Genomic DNA, 20,359 nt, shown 5'->3' on the forward strand with positions numbered 1-20,359 from the left:
CTTTACTGTAATTGGTGATTTTGCATGAGCCTGGTTATAAGTGGGAGACCAGGACCAGAGTTTGCTGAATAAATTGTGACCAAGCCTGTCCCCAACTTTTCAGAGCACAATGATGGTTAGAACGAGGCTTTGGCCTTTCTTTGTGCTCTCGACTTGTTTTCTTAAGGGAATTAAATGCACTTTGTCAGCAGTTAATTGGAGGATGCTGCTTTTCTATTATGCAAATGGAAAAGTTTTCACTTCATTTAAACAAGAGCCACCTCTTCTGTTATTTAGGGGTAAAAGAGTAAGAAAAGCCCTTCAATACCCCTTCTCTGTTCCCACACCTGCACAAAGAGGCAATGTGGTAGATATTACTAACAATGTTATTCAGACTGGGTGGTCATAATGTACTGTCAGGTTCATGAAAACATGGAATCAGAGTAATGAGAGGTTGATAAGTTGTATGAAAACTGTATCTCCCCATACTATTGATTTTCAATGGAACGGAGGATGTTGATGACATTTTGGGAGCCTGAGAGACACTTCCCAGATTGTAGTCCTGCTTTTGGAGTGCCATTTAAATCAATATTTTGAAAGAATTATAGTTAAAATATTGTATGCAAAACTTGAATTAAATAAACATTAATGAAAATATTTGTTCATTAACTAGTTAATATATCTTATATTCATGTCTGTCACTGATGATTGGGGTAAGGGGCTTAACCTGTTTACAGTCTGTGATCTTTCTGAAAGAGGAAACACACCTGTCTAGACCACACTGAATCCCCCGTTCTTTCTTTACGGAGAGGAAAGGTCAGCAAAAACAGACAAAGCAACACAAAGGCGGTGGTTTGTGTTTTGTTTTGTTTTGTTTTAACAGCACGTGAAAGTGGGCACCCATTCTTCTCTAAAGCAGGGAGGGGGATGCTCTACATTTTCGCAATTTCTGGTTTTTCCTCTGTTCTGTCAGAGAAGAAAAATCACATTCCTCTCCGCAAAGGAAAGTATAAAAGGAAAGAGTTCTATAAATACATCAGAAGAAAACGTAGGAAAGCAACAAAAGAGCAAACAACTGAGCATTCCCTCGAGTCTGAAATCTGCACAGGTACATTCCACATGGTTGTTAGCACAATATGGTTATGTCAAATGCCCTTGTTTGGTACCATTTACAAATTCAAGCATGAGGCTAAATATTTAACTATATGAAAACCCGAGTTCAACAATAAGGGATTTTATATCTGTCAGAGTTCAGATTGTACTTGCCCTGGCAATATTTTCACAGGTCTCACTGCATTAATAAATAAATAAATAATATATTTTTATTTATTTACATTTTGCTTGTTTTTGGTATTTTTAAAATAAAGGTTTAAATTCTTTCTATATCAAAAAGTAATGAATGAATGAATGAATAAATAACAATAACATAAATAATGTTTAATAAAGAGTTACAATTCTATATCAAAACATTATGTTAAAGATTTTAATATACAAGCAATAAATAAATAAATAAACAAAATGCATACATTTTTGGATGGGTGCGTGACAATTTCATCAACTGGCCCGAAACGCTCTGACACTGGCTCCGGGCTATCAGGCCTTCCTTTCTGCTGACCCGTGATAACTAATCCAAAAGGACGCAAATGGACACAAAAAGATAAAGAAAAGCCTTCTGGCCCATATCATATGTGACAGAGATGGTTTTAATTGTGGCAACACAAAGCTCGTCCTAAACAAAAAGCAGCAAGCCGTTCCTGTCCTCTGCAATGACAGTACACCTGCTGTTGGATAAGACAGAAATACATTTTTCAAAGCTGATGGTCACTATCTGCCATCCCAGCATCCTCTCTGCCTCCTGTTACCCTTTTTTTTATGGTGTCCAGTCCAGCTGTGTTCCCCATCTGTCTGCTGAATAGATTCCTCTCACTCAGTCTGTGGATGCTGTAATCTTTTTATTGTTGTTTTATACTATAAACATTAAATGCCCGGAGAGCAGATGGCCCTCCTATCGTCCTGCAGCTTTGATGAAAAGGCACCAGAGCAATATGACCGAGAAGCAGAGTGTGTGTGTCTGTGTGTGTTAGCGTCACATATAGCTTACAGAAACCAGCAGGTGTGAGAGATGAATAAAATCAAGTTACGCTTAGACAACAGCTAAAAGTTGTCAAAGAGTTGACAATTCTGTGCAGGTGCCATTGTGGAACAAATGTTTTTTTTTTCTTTCTTTCATTCTATTGAACGTTAACTCTCATAAGTAGCAAGACTAAAACTCATCAGAATTTCTTTGGCTAATGGAGAGAATAGGAGGAGGTGTGAACAGGAAGGGATGAAGACATAATTAGTTTCCTTCTCCACAGGAGACGGTGCGTTGATGAGACAATGAACAACAGAATAATGAGGAAAAGGAGAACTTTTCCATCATCTTCTGGCCTTTAATCATGTAAAAAAAGACCAATCCCTAAAAAAGAGATGTTACGATGTTTCATAACATTATGATGAGTCTGCTTTAAATCAATTTGCAAAAAACAGCTCGACTACATAAAAATGGAACTTCTTCATAATGTATCATCTAAAATATCATTGACTTTTCATTTATTTAGACAGAATTGTACCAAATCGCCGTAACATGAAAATAATTATCAGCTTTTCGGGTACAAGACTTTTAAGATTTTTAATATTGGTACATCCCTACCATAAGTAAAGAAATTTGTATAAAATAGTGATTTAAGCTGAATTTAATTTGTTTGAACAAAGAAACGCAGAGTGATTCAAAAGACGTGAAACTAGCACACTCAATGTTGCCAGTGGTCAAAAATGGTAAAAAAAAAAGTACACTTTCTTCCGAATGCTGTAGAATCAAGATTTACAGACAACATAATAATTTAAGGATCTTTTTCTTACTTTACCACCAAAATGTGTGTATATGTCTGATTCCTTTACTTTGAGTGTTTGACAAGCTTGACAAGGCTGCAATGAAGAAGTAAAATCAGATGTGCCAGTCCCCTGTTCAGTTTGGCAAATAGATTTGTTCTTGTCACACAGGTAACAGACAGGGTAAAAGGATTTGGCGCTTACAGCTGTATTTCTCATCCAAACACACACGCAAACTTTAACTGCACATGCACGCGATTTCTCTCTCACACATTTTAAGTGTGAGTTGTTAAGGCGATGAGTTCGCTCTGGAGTGTGGTAGGTTGTGGCAGCTGGTCTCGGGCACCGCTGACACGCATCTCAATTCAGTCGCACACTACCACAGTACCTCCCCTCTGTTTCAGCCTTTCTGCAGCAGGAAATGAAACACTCTAACCCCAGAACAGCATGTAGGAACACATGTTGTATGTAAACAGTAGGACAGAGGGCCACAGGTGCATTTGTTTGTATGAATGACTTTGTGTGTGTGTGTGAACATTTTCAGAAATGTTTGGCTAGATAATGTCTCAGGTTGGAGCTGTGGAAAAAAAAAAAAAAAAAAAAAAAAGTTATTATATATACACACAGTACATGCTCTGAAATGTTGGGTTGTGTCCAAAAGCATAATATATAACTAAATGAAAAAAGTAGAAATGGAGTCACAAGTAAGAAAAAGCATATGTGCTGCTGTGGACCCTATACAAGTGCCTGATGCAATTAACTAGGTTTAAAATATCCTCATAACCTCTATTTCAGACTCATTGTGAGCTGAAACAGTTTCCTCAAAGCCTCTATGAATTATCCAGTCAGAGTGTTCAATTAACGCCTGTCAGTTAGACCTGCCAGTTAAGAAGCGCCCGCAGTGATGGCCAACAGCATTATGTGACGCTTCCATTTTTGTTCCAATTTATATTTCTCTGCTGATTGCACATCTGAGGACATTCAGGTGATAAGCCTCAGAGAGTTCAGAAGGTGGTGACAATTACAAGGAGACTAAAGCATCCGACTTTAATGCATGGTAGGCACCTGGAGCTCGAAAAAGATGGTAATTTGGAAAGCATCTAATACTCGTTTGCTAAGAGAGAGACAATGCATTTGATGGCAAAAGCAGGGGAGAGAAGAGGTGAAGGGGGGAAGAACTTTGTCTGAAAACTTTGTTGCTGCCTCACAGGAATCTAAATAATTGAGCGAGTTGGTATCCGCTTTTCTGACAGAGAGAAAAGAGGGGGGGTTGAATAAGAGACAGAATGGAATGAACCTGAATACATACAAGTGAGACTTTTCATATCTGTTGAGTTTGACATCATTATTACAACAGTTACTCCTTTCTGCAATAGATCTGACAGCAATATACCATATTACAGTATTTTCCTAATGTACTTTACAGTCTATAAAGTAGCTGGGGAAAAATAATCCTTAAATATGTAATGTACCACAAAAATACACATTTTCTGTGTAATTGTTTAATACTTAACTATAAAAGTGTTACAGCAAAAATATATTTACCTCATTTTTTAAATATCTAACTATTTCTTCTGACCCCAGAATGTAATTTGAGGCAATAATAATAAAATGTGTGATAAAAAAACAATATAATTGAATTGAAATGGCTTTAAAGCCCTAACTAAAGATGATGCTACAGTAGAAGTACTTCAGAAGGTTCATCTGGCAAATCTCTGAACAGCCAACTGTGCTCGATTCCACTTGCTAGACACTGAAAGTCCGGCTCACTCTCAGTCCAACAGGTCCCTTTAAGGTGGTTGGCAAACTTCCTCTCCATCCCCTCGCTCATGCTGAGAGACGAGTGTAGATCTCTCTTTCTTTTTCTCTGTGTCTGTCTCTCTCGCTTCCGTGACACAGCGGCCAGTTCAGAAGGACACACTGGAGCGGTGGCTGCTGGGAGTCTGCAGTCAGTCAAGCAGAGAAGATTCTGGGGGATTTGGGGGGCTTCGTTTGCCTGCAATAAAAGGCTTGCAACAGGATCCTCACTAAGATTAATGACCTAGATAGGCCACCGCAATGCCATTTAAATGGGAAAGTAATTAAAGTGCACCTTCCATGAAAATTATGCATTGCTGACGGATTGGGTGACGGACGAATCGCGAGGCATTCCGCACAATGCCACAGGTTAAGTGCCCAGAGTAAGGCCGCCGAGGCCAGTGTGAGCCAGACCACCAGCGATTTAACCACAGCTGTTGAATTGTAGCGACTGGTCCAGCTCTTATCAAATTACCACAGATGGAATTACCAAAAGAGGGAAGACAGAAAGAGAGAGAGAGAGAGAGAGAGAGAGAGAGAGAGAGAGAGAGAGAGAGAGAGAGAGAGAGAGAGAGAGAGAGAGAGAGAGAGAGAGAGAGAGAGAGAGAGAGAGAGAGAGAGAGAGAGAGAGAGAGAGAGAGAGAGAGAGAGAGAGAGAGAGAGAGAGAGAGAGAGAGAGAGAGAGAGAGAGAAAGGCCTCTCAGGTAACATAAAACGCCATACAAATGCTACAAAAGAGGCTTGAGGGATCCGCTTAACTAGAAAATTACACCACCTAGCACTGGCCAACTGGGAATCCCGGGAATCAATCAATCCATTCTGTTTAACGTCCCTGCCACAGATTAGGATTTTGCAGAGATCAATCAATGGCCTTATTGTTCCCCAAAGTGTGATTCTTCTCAGGGGTATTGAACGGGATCCATTTTGAGGTGATAACATGTCGAAAAAGTGGCCGTATTAATTACAGGAGAAATGCCGCGAGGATTGTCTTTCGGTCTGGGGCATGAGAATGCTTTCTCGCACTTTATAATGCTTGGTGCAACACATTTAGACATTGCTTGAAACATTTTGCAGAACAAAAGAGGAGCATAAGGATCCTCTGAGCTCAGCTTCATTTGAAGTCACCATGAAATTTGATGGAATATTGCAGTGTTATTATTTATCTGTGCGCATCGTTATTTGCAATTTCCATTTCATGCCACCTTAAAAAAACACAAAGGATGACAAAACAGCTCCAGCTAATGCGACCAGACTGCCCTGAACATGAGAGCACATCTTTTGTCTCGCAGCTCAAAACAAAGGTTCTTTAGATCAAAGTACGCCGCTCATTCTACAGAGCGATTCTCCTCGAGAGATGAGAAGAAATAGCACAAGTAGAATCTCGTTGCATTGGAAAAACTAGGCTATGTATGGAATCCATGCGCCTCAAAGAAAACAATTTCTTATTTAAGCCATTTCCTCTCGAAAGCAGAAGATAAGAGCAGTGTGGCGGAGTACAGGGTTAATGTGCTTCCCTATCAAACACTTAAACAACTTTGCAACATCCTAGACAGAGTGGGCCGCAGTCAGAGGCAGCTATCAGCGGGCAACATGCACATCATGCTCCTCTGACATGTAACCTAAGCATTAAAAATCCATTTCCACAGCTTCTCGCCCTCCCTCGCTTTGATTCTGTTTACCGCACATGCTGTTTGCATCTAAAATGTGCGTCTCACATCTGGTTGCTGAATTCTATGGCGTGGAAAGGGCTGTTTGGTGCCTGATTCCACACTGTTCTCCTCAGAAGGACTCTCCTGAATAAATATTAATGGTTATTCTTTGAGCTATTAACGCTCAAGAGCATTGGGAAGAACAATGGCTGTTGTTTAGACAGACACAGAGAGAGATGGAGCGAGAGAGGGAAAGAGCAAGAGAGAGAGAGAGACGCATCTGAGGGCATCTCGTCTGAGATGTTAAGTGACAATAGAATGCTGATTGAAATGCTCTTCACCAAATTTCCCATGCAGTCCTCTAGGAAGAGGGAAAAAAAGAATTGCCATTAAAGAGAGAGAGAATTCACAATTGTCTGCAGGGGGGATGGCAAGAGGCATCAATGGAGGAAAAAAAGAAAGAAAAAAAGAGAAATGATGATGATGAACCTGCCGATACAGAAGCATTCGCTATTTAAACCCATTTCATGGAGAGCAGGGAAGTAATTAGGCTTTGGAGGAACAATGAGTACTTTGAGTAGCCCCTCTCATCCGGACACATCCCTTCTTTTGCTCTCTTTTTGTTGCTTATTGTGTCACTCAGTAGTGGAAGGATAATTAAAGGGAGGATTCCTGAATTCCTCATCAGATGTGTAGCCATCTGGATTTGGGCTCCGCACCTTTGCTTTCTGCTCTCCTTACAGTTTCTACTCCTACGCTTGGTGCCTGAAGCGCCAACTTATTCTCGTGCAGATGGAGACCAGCAGTGAGAGTGTCTAATTCCCCCTCACTCGAAAATCAAAGTGCTGTCATCATTTACTCACCCTGATGTTGTTACAAACTCGTATGACTTTCTTGAAAACAGTTAGATGGTGACTAGGGTCTGTAAAGCTGAAACATTAGTTGACATTAATGTAAATATGACTGATATATATGATATGACATGACATGACATGATATATGTACTAATAAAAGGTTCAGGGTCTTTAAAAAATGTGTAATTATTTTGAAAGATGTCTGTCCGTTCACCAAAGCTGCATTTATTTGATCAAAATACTGTAAAAACAGTAATTATTAATACAATTAAAAACAGTAAAATTATTGCACTTTTGTAGTTTAATGTGTTTAAAATGCAATTTATACCTGTGATATGTTGAAAACTGTTTGCAGCTAAACTTTTTTTTCTGGAAACTGTGATACATTTTTTCATGATTCGTTGATGAATAGAGAGTTAAAAAAGAAAAGCATTTATAAGAAATAGAAATATTTTGTAAAATTACAAATACTAAAAATACTGTAATATAAATTTAATGTGTCCTTGTTAAATAGAAAAGTATCCATTTCTTTAGAAAAATTGTACGGACTGCAAACTTTTGAACAGAGTGTAATATATTTTTATGTATTTTTATTATATTCATCAAAAAAAATAAGAAGTCATTTCAGAGGTGGGGAGGCTGATTATATTTTGATGGTTCTTGAACAAAGACTTTTATTTAAATTTAGGTTACATTAGATCCATTTTAATTCTTGCTCTCTTCTTATACTCTTGCAGGTATCCCCAGCAGGTTAACAAGTCTTGAACAGAGCTTTAAAAAATGCCATTTTTTCTACTCTAAATTCCTAGATAAAGTCATCAGTGTTAATGAGTGTACTGCTCTGTCTGACTGGCCGGCAGCTTATTGTTTCAGGAAGCTCCATTCTCGCCCATTATGAGGTAGTCATCCATTGCCGTGGTAACCCAGGGGTAAAATTGCGCCAGTAAGGCTCTGGCGAGCAGAGAATTGAGCATGCTCAGATAGGGTTAAATTTTTTCGATCTTGGCTCTAAACAAGGGGCTGATTGTCCGGGGGTCCTATCAGTTTGCACTCACAGAGAGCCTGTTGTATTCAAATTGAGCTTGAGCTTAATTATCAAAGGTGAATCATTAAATCTATCAGTAATTGAGTGGGCAACCATTTCATTTGAATTCAAATGTAGATATCTCCATAAGTTATAATCAAGGATGTGCAGTCCTGTATAATTAGGCAGGTTTAAGATCCACCTGACAACAATAAGATGCATTTCTTAGAGATCATTTATAGAAGATGGGCACTTGTGTTCAAAAACAGCTGGACAGAGCACAAAAAAAATATTTTAAAAATGCTGATTTAAATTTGGTTGCTAAAAAATATCAAAACTAAAGTAAAAAAGGAGCAAATCTAAAACTAGTCAACCGCACTAAATGACTAACCTGTCATTGAAAGACAAGTAGAATTGACGACAGAGACCCCATTCCTAGCTAGAATCTATTCATACTCAGATTTATTCTGTTCTCCTTTTTTTCAGTCTCCATGGTCTACTCTGTAGTTTGAAAGACATGAAAAATGAAACCGGTAATACTGGCACTACAGAAAACAGGGCTTTACTAATATATTTTCTCAATCTGACAATAACTAATGACTAAATATTGCCCAGGGTGGCTGGTGTAATTGTCTGTTGTCAGTATGCCAGACATAATTACGCACGGCTCTCACTTTGAGACAAGGGTCTTTTCTCTCTCTCTCTGTCCCTTATCTCTCGTTCTCTCTCTCTCGCTCCTAACCTACCAAGGTGTCCGTGTGTCCTTGTGGCTCCTAACTCCAGCGAGTGTCGCTGTCACGATCCCTGTCATGAAACATACATCATCACCTCTCCCCTTCCTCCTCGCCTCTGTTCCTCCCTCATTTTACTGCCTGCTGGTCATTATCGCCTCTCCCTCTGTGTCTCTTTCCTCATCTCTCTGCGAACACGTGCATGCGTGAGCTGCTCGTATTATCCTGTCACTGACCTTGTTTTGTTTGCAAACCATAAAAACAACACAAATGCAAATGAGAACTTGAGTTTTGAATGCAGGTGAGGAAACACTAGGGAAGTACAAAACTGCACACTGTCTGAATCAACGAGTCTGTGAGTTGCCTGAATGACTACTTGACTAATTGGTCTAGATTAAAAGGAACTTTTTTGCATTTCTTAGACAGTGTTTACATAAAACACATTCTTGCATTCGAAAACAGCTAAACTAAGTGAAACAGAATGGAAGAAGAAGCAGGAGTCTTGACATGCAATGCAACAGCCAAAAATGTCTGTTAGCTGTGGTGCTTTACTAAGTAATGTGTCTAGATAAAGAAAAGAAAATGAAGAGAAAAATAGACAACATATGTCTAGATAAAAATATTATATATCATGTAGATAACAAAGTGATAAACCAGTCAACATATTTGTCTAGATAAAATTATTATACATTTTCTAGATAGAACATCTAGATAAACTAGTCAACATCTCTAGATCAACTATAAATAATATTTTTTTTTAAAATCTATATAAAATAAACAACATTAATGATAGATAAAAATATAAATTATTAATGATAATGATTAATGATAATGATAAATTATTTTACAATGTCAGCTTCAATAACAGACTAGTCAGTTATTGGATTACTAGTCGATTAGTGAACCATTGTGACCATCCCTACACATCCGATATAGAGGAATCTCTTTTCCAAACAACTTTACGCTCAAATACTGAATGTGTGTTTTTGTCTGTGCGCACGTACAACAACACTGCAGTATATGTGCTAGTTGCTGAAGCATGGTGCTAAGCTATCACTGTCTACTAACCTCTTATTAATGACCAGAACCACTATGAATTTGAAGGCAAATTGTTTTTCATGGATGCTTGGGCATGAAAGAGAAATCTTGTTTTGCAGACCCATAAAAAATAGTTCATTAAAACATGCATTTCTCTAGCATGTGTAGTCTCAGAAACAGCTCTTAAATTATGGCCAACTCCCGAGAGAGAGAGCGTGAGAGAGAGACAGAGGGAGAGCCAAACACAGGCAACCACTCGTCGAGCTAATAATGTTTGCGGCCATGACTTCAGCACCAATGCAAGCATTTGCCACCCATTTAATTTCAGGGGATAAAGTGAAAGCTCATATCATTTATCAGGAATTCAACAAAGACTCTTGTGGAAATGTCAACCACGGCGACTGTAAGTGATATTTAAAGGTGACGGTTCTCTTGGCAGACAATAAAAAGCAAAGGGGAAATGAGAGAGGTATTCTTGTGCGTGACTTCTATTATTTATCATCTGTGGCTGTTCATCGCTATTTCGCCACCACAAAACCACAAATTATGAATTGCAGGAAAATGGTTGGCAAATAATTTGTTCAATTATCCCAACGGCGGTAAGTACAATAACGTGTATGCACGCATTAGAAACTATACAGGCTTGAGATGAGAGTCCACCCAAGCAACACAAAAAAAACACCGGAGCTCCCGGAACTCTGGAAAAATACACATCAGAAAGGTGCCAAAAATACTTATTTAAAATGCAGATTTTGTTGTATACTTCTGGAACCTGTAAGATCTACAATCAAATAGCCATTGAAGTCCAAACATCTTACCTGCTTGGCTGGTTGCGATGCTGACGGCAGCAAATAGTCGCTGGGTACGGCTGAGGTCGGAAACGCCATTCACGGCCTCAACCTCAAAGGTGTAGTTCGCGTGAGCCAACAGGTCGGTGATGGTGACATAGGTGTCAGTTAATCCACTCTGCTGTGGCGAGAAGCCAACGTTGCTCCCGCAAGGAAAGCACTCTTCTGGCTCCCAGGTGCAGCGGCGGCATATAATCCGGTACGTCACGTCGTTACGCCCGCCCGTGTCGGCCGGCGGGGTCCACTCCAGGCTGACGGTGGTGTGGTTGATGTTGTAAAGCAGGTTCTGAGGAGCTGATGGTGGCCCTGTAGTAAGAGAAGATTATTAGATAAACAAAAGACTCTATATTTTAATTTACTCAAGAAAAATAAAAAACACCATGGAAAAACGAGGAATCCGTGCCCTTGGTAAATCCTGGCATGCAATTATACTGTAACCTAGATACATAGAGATGTTATGCTCAAGAATGCTGGGAAGTTGAACTTGAGAGCTGCCAAGGTCGATGTAGACCAGGGATGTGACGGAAAAACAATAAAATGGAGAACAACGGGATACCGTTTTGAGGTAAAAAAAAACCTTAAAAGATAAGACCGTCTTCCTCCTACTTGGTATCTTTGCAGTAGCATGTCATTACCGAGCCAGGGAGTTATGAGATTCCTGTGAAAAGAAAAAAGGTGATACAATTGGCAAAACCCTTTGTTTCTTGACTGCCAGGGGGACAAGGAGTCTAAGCCATGGAAGACAGGGAGTCTGAGTCACTTCCAGAATTTAAGAGTCAGATCATGAGCGAGTTATCGCACCGACAATAGCAGCAGTGCAGGATTCCACTCAGCCTACAATAACCAGCTCACAGACGGATGACCACAGTGGAAAACAACCCATCATCCCCTAATCCCCGCCAGTGCCAAGGAATCTGGCGTGTCTCATAAAGCAATGATTTATACTTTGCTACTTTTATCCAACCACCAAGCCCTTGCTTTTATCATCCTAATGTTTTCATAACAGCACCACTGTCTGTTCAATATCTCTTTTATTAGAACTTGTCTTTGTGGTGGTCTTGCATCATGGGTTTGTCGTTTTGGAGAGGTTCGATTTTTGTACCTCAAAATGAAACAGTGACCCGTATGTGTCCACTGGTGTGGAGCAAAATGGGCGTTTTCAATCCGTTCTCTAGGGGAGCTGTACGATAGGCTCATAAAAGGGATTGTGGGATTGACAGCAGAGCAGGCTGGTAAACGTAATGGAATGTAAAAAATGTGGAAATGAGCATAAACAATTAAATAACAGGATTTCTTAATTTATCGGTATTGGACAATATTGTATATGTATTATTATGCATCCCTTGTATACTTTAGGCATTCTAAAATAAAGTTTGCATTTTTACATGAGTAATGTCTGGTCGCTTTGTAGCTACAAAACACTGTCAGTGTGAAAGCCCCCTTGGGTCATGTGTCACCAGTGCCGCCGGTCTACAAAACTGGGGACATTTAATAACAAAACACTGATTTCATATGCATGAGGGGAAAGAGCAGGCATTAGAATTGTGCGAATGGTTAATATGACACTTAAATTTTGCTCCTCATTAAAGCTAATGGCACACACATCCATCCATATTCATCAAAGTAGGAGGGGAACGAGTGAACGGAGGAGATGAAAGGGCCACCTGTGGCAGGTGAAGAGATGTGGTCTGTCTCTCCATCTCTATCTTCTCTGTATCTCTCTCTCAAGTTCGAAGCACAACTTCACCTACAGATGCTAATGATGTCCCTCCTACTCTATTCCCCTTGGGGAGAGCCGCTCACACACTCACTCACTCTCATCCTCCTGGGGCTTTAGCATTTTATTTCTATGGTTACCTGTAAGAATAATAATAATACCACTAATGGCTCCATTTGGCAGGGCCTTCTCATTCTGCTCTTGAGTGGCAGAGATCAAGGGATTGTTTATCTTTAAATGGCCAGCTGAGACAGGAAGGGACTCAAGTCAAGCTGTCATTGAGCATATCTATTCGAACGAAAAGGTAGCAATGAATCACCTACTGATTTTATCATTTAAAACATCAAATAAAAGCATGTATATAATAGCAACCCATGATTTTGTTCTAATTTCATAATTTGAGGCTTTGTACAAAAACGTGAATCACTTAACGGACAGCATTTTTGCATGAAAGTACGGCACAAAGTGAGTTTGACAAATCCAAGAAAATGTTTAATGAATGCAATAGACACTTCTATATTGCAAATGCAAATTAAAATAAATGTAAATGTAATAAATAAAAAAACATTTAAAATAGTAAAATTTATAAATGGGATCATCATTTGAATAAAAAGGAATATGTGACAATTATAAAAGTTTTATTATTTTTATTTTTTTTGTTGATAACACTGAAATTGGCTAAAACAAGACTTTCCTGTCAAGCGTGCATCTGGCGTCTGGAGAGTCCCGCAGTCGTCTTTCATTTTAATGCATTGTTGTGAGTGTCATAGTCTGCTGGTTAACAACAAAATGCCCTCTGAGTTTACCGTACTCATTTGCTCTTTCACACACGAGTGCATATGTGTTTCTATATATGTAATCTGTCACCTCCTCTGCAGTCTGCTTTGAGACGGATTCTGCAGGGACGCTGAAGGAAGTCTGGGGGAAACTGGGACAAATATCTGCCACAGACAGCTTCATTCTCTACACCACAAACCAAACTATTCTTTTAATGGATATGGAGTTTGCTTAAAGCTCGGGCACACTCTTTCACACTCGACCTTTTTTGCTTTCCTTTTCAACCTTCTTATAAAACGACTTTCTTTTCTTTTTTTACCCACACTTTATAGATTGTATAGCCTCAATCCGCCCACAGTCTGTTCAAAGTCTCTGATGAAGATTGCACTCAAAACGGCAAACATTCCTGCTATTTTTCAATGTTTTCTGTACAGACGTTCACAGCAAGGGCTGAGTGATTGTGAATCTGAATGATTTTTCCCACAACGGTCTATTGTGGTATAATCTATTTCAGATAACCCTACCCTTAAATATAAAAGCAAAAACTATGATTGATTGTTTTATATGCCAGCATTTCATTGTCTAAGTGGGCAGTTCTTGACCAGAATGACCTACATTGTGGACCAAATTTAAGCCTTTAGTCAAAAGTCTGGCTACGTGAGCTACGCATGACATGTTTTCTAACAGTGATTTTCAAGTGACTGAGCTGAATATCCTTCCAAACCAAAGAGTGAGTTAATGCATGTGAAAAAAAGATATTAAAATCATCTTTGAAATCAGTAAAGATGTGGTCACGATTCTTGCCATTGCAGTTTTCCTGTGAGAAAACATTAATTAGGTCACCCTGCTGATCGTGTATGTGTGTGTGTACGTGCACGCGCGTGTGTGTGTGTGTGTGTGTGAGAGAGAGAGAAGCCTGAAGTCTCGGGCCAAGCAGTACAGGAGCTTAACTCAGGAATCCAGTTGTTATCTGCACTTTGAGCAGCTCTTGACTATCTTAGTGCTACTCCTCCTAGTAAAGGATAATTCATGCTAAAAACCCTGCCATTTTCTCACCCTCAAGTCATTCCAATCCTGTAGGATTTTTTTTTTTTTTTTTTATGTGAAACACAAAAGGGGGATTTTTGAAATATGAAATTAAAGTTAATGGGACTTTGTCGTTAATTTCGTAGTGAATAATGACTTTAATTTTGGCACGCTTGTCACACAATGGCTAAAAAAAAGCTAACATTACAATATATGTAATGCTTTGAAAGACGTCTATTATGCTCACCAAGGCTGCATTTATTTGATCAAAAATACAGAAAACTGTAATATTGTAAAATATTATTTCAATTTAAAATATCTGTTTTCTATTTAAATATATTATAAAATGTAATTTATTCCTGTTATGTAAAGCTGAATTTTCAGCATCATTACTCCAGTCTTCAGTGTCACATCATCCTTCAGAAATCATTATTAAATGCTGATTTGATGCTCAAGAAACATTTCTTATTATTATCACCAATGCTGAAAATAGTTGTGCTGCTTAATTTTTTAGTGGATTCTATGATTAATGGAAAGTTCAAAAGAACAGCATTTATTAGATTTTTTTTTTTTTTACAATGTAAAACTTTGCACTGTCACTTTTGATCAATTTAATTCATCCTTACAGAATAAAAGTATTAATTTATTTGTCACAGAAGAAAGAAAGTCATAGAGTTTTGGCATGAGGGTGAGTAAAGGAGAATTTTCATTTTTGGGTGATTATCCCTTTAAGACTCACCCCAATAATGAGGCCGCTACTTGTGAACCGTGTTTAAACAGTCCAGCCACTAATCCTTAATCTACAAACATGGTACCTGAACTTTGACCTCACTTGTACCATGCGCCAATTATAGATAGAGGGCCGGAGCCAGAGAGGTGCGCAAGAGAGGCCGGTTTACTACTGTACATCTGTGCCTTGGCAACTGTGGGAAAAAAGGAAAGTCTCACCCTCAGGGACACGTCAATGAACTGAGGTGATGATTCCAGGGGGTTGAAGGGAGCTGAAAAGATACTATGTAGGTTATGCGCTCTCACTTTCTCTCTTTCTATTTCTCTTACATTCTTTCTCGCTTTTTCAATGTCTCCCGCTTTCCCTTTTCCTCTTTTTCTCTATGTCACCCGCCCCTTCCAGACCTTCGCTAGTGCTGACACCATGCGCAGCTGTCGAATGATCGATGTCATCTCTGAAAGCTGTCAAGAACTCCCTACTTTCATTCTATCTAAAAAGAAAAAAATACACAGCAGGCTTTTGCCTAAGTATTGCCTATTTATCTTTACAGGTAAACCGGAAGAATTTATGCCATGCAATTGCATATATTTCTGTACAACTTTGTGCTACATTTCTTTTTTCTCTCTGAAAGTGAATATTAATTCCTTTCACTCAGGAAATCTGAATTTCATTAAGGCCGCTCTTAATCCGTGTTCTGAAGAGCTGAGTGCGTATTGACAGAGCTTAAGATTCGGTAGGTTTACACCTTGCTCATTTAAAAAGCTGTCCATCAGGGTGTTTATTCAGCGAATGTAAATTCACCCCCAATTACCATTCAGTTCCACGCTGCTTTAAATCCCCCCCCATAAAAAGAAATCTTCATCCCAGACAATTCAGATGGTCACAATAACTTAATCCCGAGATAATTAAGACAAGTCTGGTGAGAAGAGTATTTTGAATGCACAACACTTCAAAAGAGGCGGGATTTATGTTTGTTAAAAGTTTTTTGTTTTACCCTTGATTTGCATTTTTTTCCCTCTTGTCACATCCTTATTATCCCAAACTCCTGCCACATCCTCTGTGACTCATAGTGATTTAGAACAACTCCCCTCACCCCGCCAATTATTTGTGTATCTGAGTTGTATAACGTATTTAGCGATGCATGGTGTCGGTACTGTTGTTCAACACTAACGTAGTTACTGCTTTACATTCTACTTTATGTTTTTTATATGCATTAAAAGAAGTCTCTTATGCTCAACAAAGCTGCATTTGATTAAAAAAAAAATACAGTAAATACCCTAATTTTGAGAAATAATATTATTAAAATGTAAAATGTTTTCTATTTTAATATATTTGAAAGTGTAATTTACTCCTGTGATGGTAAAGCTGAATATTCAGCAGTCATTACTTCAGTCTTCAGTGTCACATGATCCTTCAGAAATCATTATATTTATGAATTACCTTTGTTTCCACATTTTCCAACTCGCATGCTTCACCATTTATTTGCACTCTGGATGCCATAGATAACTCTTAATTCTTATATTCTGTGTGCATTTTGAGACAAGTAAACGTTTTTATGCCCAGACAGAGTAACAACAGCCAAACTGTGGTCAGGGTAGACAAAGATCTGATGTGTACTTGGAGGGAAAGAGAAAGAAGGCAGAGGAGACGTGAGTAATTGTGTGGTGAATTTCAGGCCTGTTTCTCCTTTGTTCTCTTTTTGGGGGGCAATGGGCAACAATTAGACTAAATCGCTCTTTGTGTGATCATCTCTTTTGTAAGGCAGTGGTGAGACAAATTTGGGGGAGTTACTGTAATGGAATAAAGAAGAAAGCTGGAATGAGGGTGGGAGAGGTAAATCGTAGTGAATGATTAATGCATGACATATGTGTCATCATTGGATAGGCTGCACATTTGGCCTGTTTCACAACAGCACAGCTAGGGTCTAATACGTTTCTCTCATCTACTCAAATTCATTTGTCATTCTCTGTTGTCTATTGCAGCATTATAGCTGCACAAATAACCAAATTAAAATCATCGCCATATGGCCTTGTGCCACCTTAAAAACAAAAAGGCTGTGATTTAATTCAGCACTCTGTTTTGTTATCTACTATACTGAGCATGCATGTGATTTAGGATCAGGGCCAGTGAGGGCCCCTCCCTTTTTAATTTGTTTAAGTTTTAACCGCAAAAACGCGATTGATTTTAACCCTTTGACACATACGATCACACTGGTGCGATTAGAACGCTCAGTGCGTCACTAATAAAACACAAAATACAGTCAATTACACATAATTGACAATCAGAATATATCATATAGTTCATGGTATAATTAAAAAAAATTGTGTATATATATTATTACAGAATTTAATTGTAACATAGTTACTATTACTACTACAACTAATAATAATTACAACATTAAATTAAAACGTTTATTCAATTTAGTAGTAGAAATAATAATAATAATAATAATAATAATTAGACAATATTAAAATTAAAATTATAAATGCATTAAAAAATACATTATTAGCCTGGATGCCAGCCGAACGTAGCCCCACCCACAACATTTGAGGTCGGGAAGTTCGTTCAGGACTTGATCCGTTGTGGAGCAACTATGCTCGAAGCGGAGCTGTTCGGACCAATCAAATTGTCAGGACGGGCTTTATACGATGATGGACAGATGATCAACAGTATAACGTAATCATCCACGTCACTAAAGAGCGCTTGGGTTGAATTAGTTTACGACAAAGATGGCTGCCGCTGGAGAACTGCGATGTGTAGAATCCGCCATCGTGTCTGTTATAGAAGATATCGACAGCACGTTCATTTTAAAAGAGGAACAGAGAACCACGATTAAGGCGTTTGTCGATCAGAAAGATGAATGAAGAACATATGTCTTTTACTCGTTGCTCTGTTTGGTTGTAGGTCTATCCAATTGAGTGTAGAGACATTTTCTTTCCTGGTTCGTTTGAAACACGCCCCATAATCACAGCCCAATGGAGCAGTATCAGGCTCATATTCTGACTAGAATCTGAGTATAACGACGTCAGGCTAATACATTATTGTAAAAAAGTAACTCTATTGGCAAGATTAATTTCTATGGACAGCAGAGCATGGGCAACACATAACTTAACTCTGCGTCAAAGGCTCTTGTTAGTTTGTCATTTTTATTTCAATGTGATTGTATATATTTCTTTGTTCTTTAGCCTTGATATCTAAGCAGCATCATTACTGCAGCTTAATAACAACATTTGTTAAAATGTTAAACAAATTGTTACAATTTGTTTTTAACAAACTGTACAGCCTTAATCCTTACTTGAATGCACTTTCTCCATCTCTTTGTCTTCAGGAAGTTAAGCACATCCTGGGATTCTACCTGATTGGACCTGTCCTTGAGCATATTTCCAAGCAGATCGACTCGCCCTGAACTCCCTCCCCGCCTCTTTTCACCCTTGTCTGGCCTCTGTAAATAAGTCATCAATGGCTGAGGAATAGCTGTGCTATTCATAAAGAGAGATGGCCGAGGAGAGGAAAGGAAAGGACAGGTGGTTATTAGAAGGGAGTGGAGGAAAACATAAAAAAGAGACAGAGAGGAAAGAACTGTTGAGACCTGCTTCCATTACTTCTGACTGAAATTACCAGAAATGTTATGCCTATTCAAACCAAACTGAATCCAAACACATGCACATATACATATACATATAAATACACACACTTGTGCGCCAAATGAGCCAGGACTACCACAGTTCCCCTTCAAAAAACATAGGGGCCTGACGCCCCTGGTAATTATAATCTCACCTGACAGGAAGCAGACAATTGCTTGTCTGATCATGACCTGCTAGTGAGTGGGAATGAGATGTGCCAGTTTGTAGTCATAAAGACATAGAGAAGGGAGAGAACAAAAAGAAAGAAGACCAGAGATTCACAAACAGCTCACTCACTGGTGCAAGCGACAGAAGCGGGGTCGGAGAGGGCTCTGTAGTAGCCGTCCTCGCAGTCACATCTCCACGAGCCCTCTCTGTCGTTATAACTGTGTGCGGGACAACGGGAACACTGAAGATCCTGAGATGAAGACTTGTAGAATCCACGACCGCAGGCTGGATGGTGATGGAGAGAAAAAGAGAAAGAATTAGCATGTCTTCACATTTTGTATCATCAATGTTTGAATCATACTGCCCCTTTAGCTCCATCAAAAAAAAGTTCCTGTTGCTATATGTCCAACAAGCCACCTTGCTCTCACGCCACACCATGTTCTCCCGCAGTGAAAAATACATCGCGGAGCAGAGAGGACACTGACAATCCACTGACAGACAGGACAGACCAGGTTACTTTTGATATGAAACAAAATCTCACCTTTCAAATTTGGTAATTTTTTTAAGAAAATTAAACAATAAAGATACTAAAGCCATTTTGTGGCTCTTTAATGTGTCTGACAGATCGCTGTAGAGCCTCAGTTAAAGCTGCTCGTGAACTAATCATCTCTTCCCTCTAGTTAATTTATAGCATCAAATAAACCTAAAGAATTCAGTACATTCAGTACAGTCAAAAATTGGCTCAGTAGACATTTTAAGACACAAATCGATACATAGAATAACAGAACTATGAAAAGATCAGCCTCTGAGCAATAACGTTTTCTGCTGGGTTATTAGTACAACACACATTTAGTCATTCATATGACGCATCAACCAGAGGCCTTATATTCCTGATCACCCCAAAAGATCTAGCATGCCTGCCTTTGCACCACCTCTAGCAGTCAGAAATGTCCTAGAGGCAAGGTTACTTTGGAAAATAGGAAACTTAAATGGATTATTTCAGTATTTCACCTTTTATGAGGGGAAAAAAGGACATCCCACAGGCAGCCAGGGATCAGAGACAAAGCAGAAATTAGGGCCAGAACGCTTTAGGCTATGCACAAGAATCACCCTAACACGTTCCAATGACAATGAGTCATTTACTCCCATACTTTATTTCACATGCCCATATGGGCTGAATTTTCAATGAAGCACCATCCTCATATATTACTATTTGCATTATAATTAGACAACATTAAGATCCACAGGCTGGGGTATTTTCCTGGTTCACATCAGTAAGCAAAAAGAAATAAGCTATTTTCGGTTTGGCCTTTTGGTCGGCACTGCTGAGAGATGCTAATCCACACTTAGCAGCTGTTTGCTTAAAACCCCCTTCAGCCTAAAGAGGGAATCGGGCCCACATGATTTTTCTTAAACCCCAACCACGCCCGCATCCACGGGATAAATATTACTTTGTTCACAGCTATGCATTTTAATGATTGTTACCAGGGACACAACACTACAGATTTTCAATTCCAAACCCAGTTT

At 39.0% G+C, this 20,359-nt stretch overlaps 1 protein-coding gene across 5 annotated transcripts in view; it reads right to left on the reverse strand.

The window, feature by feature from the left end:
- Positions 1–20,359, reverse strand: part of epha7 (eph receptor A7) — a 66,811-nt gene that overhangs the window by 30,386 nt on the left and 16,066 nt on the right. For 4 of the 5 annotated variants that reach the window (XM_081378581.1, XM_081378580.1, XM_081378579.1 and 1 more), the window contains exons 4-5: positions 18,962–19,117; positions 10,762–11,097 (exon numbers count right to left, since the gene is read on the reverse strand). In XM_081378581.1, coding sequence (XP_081234707.1) covers positions 10,762–11,097; positions 18,962–19,117 — 492 coding nt within the window. Of the gene's footprint in view, positions 1–2,215; positions 3,428–10,761; positions 11,098–18,961; positions 19,118–20,359 lie in introns of those variants that run through there. The other variant, XM_081378582.1, reaches the window with a different exon arrangement.

This window comes from Scardinius erythrophthalmus (assembly GCF_964197995.2).
Source record: "Scardinius erythrophthalmus genome assembly, chromosome: 11".
NCBI classification, from domain to species: Eukaryota; Metazoa; Chordata; class Actinopteri; order Cypriniformes; family Leuciscidae; genus Scardinius; species Scardinius erythrophthalmus.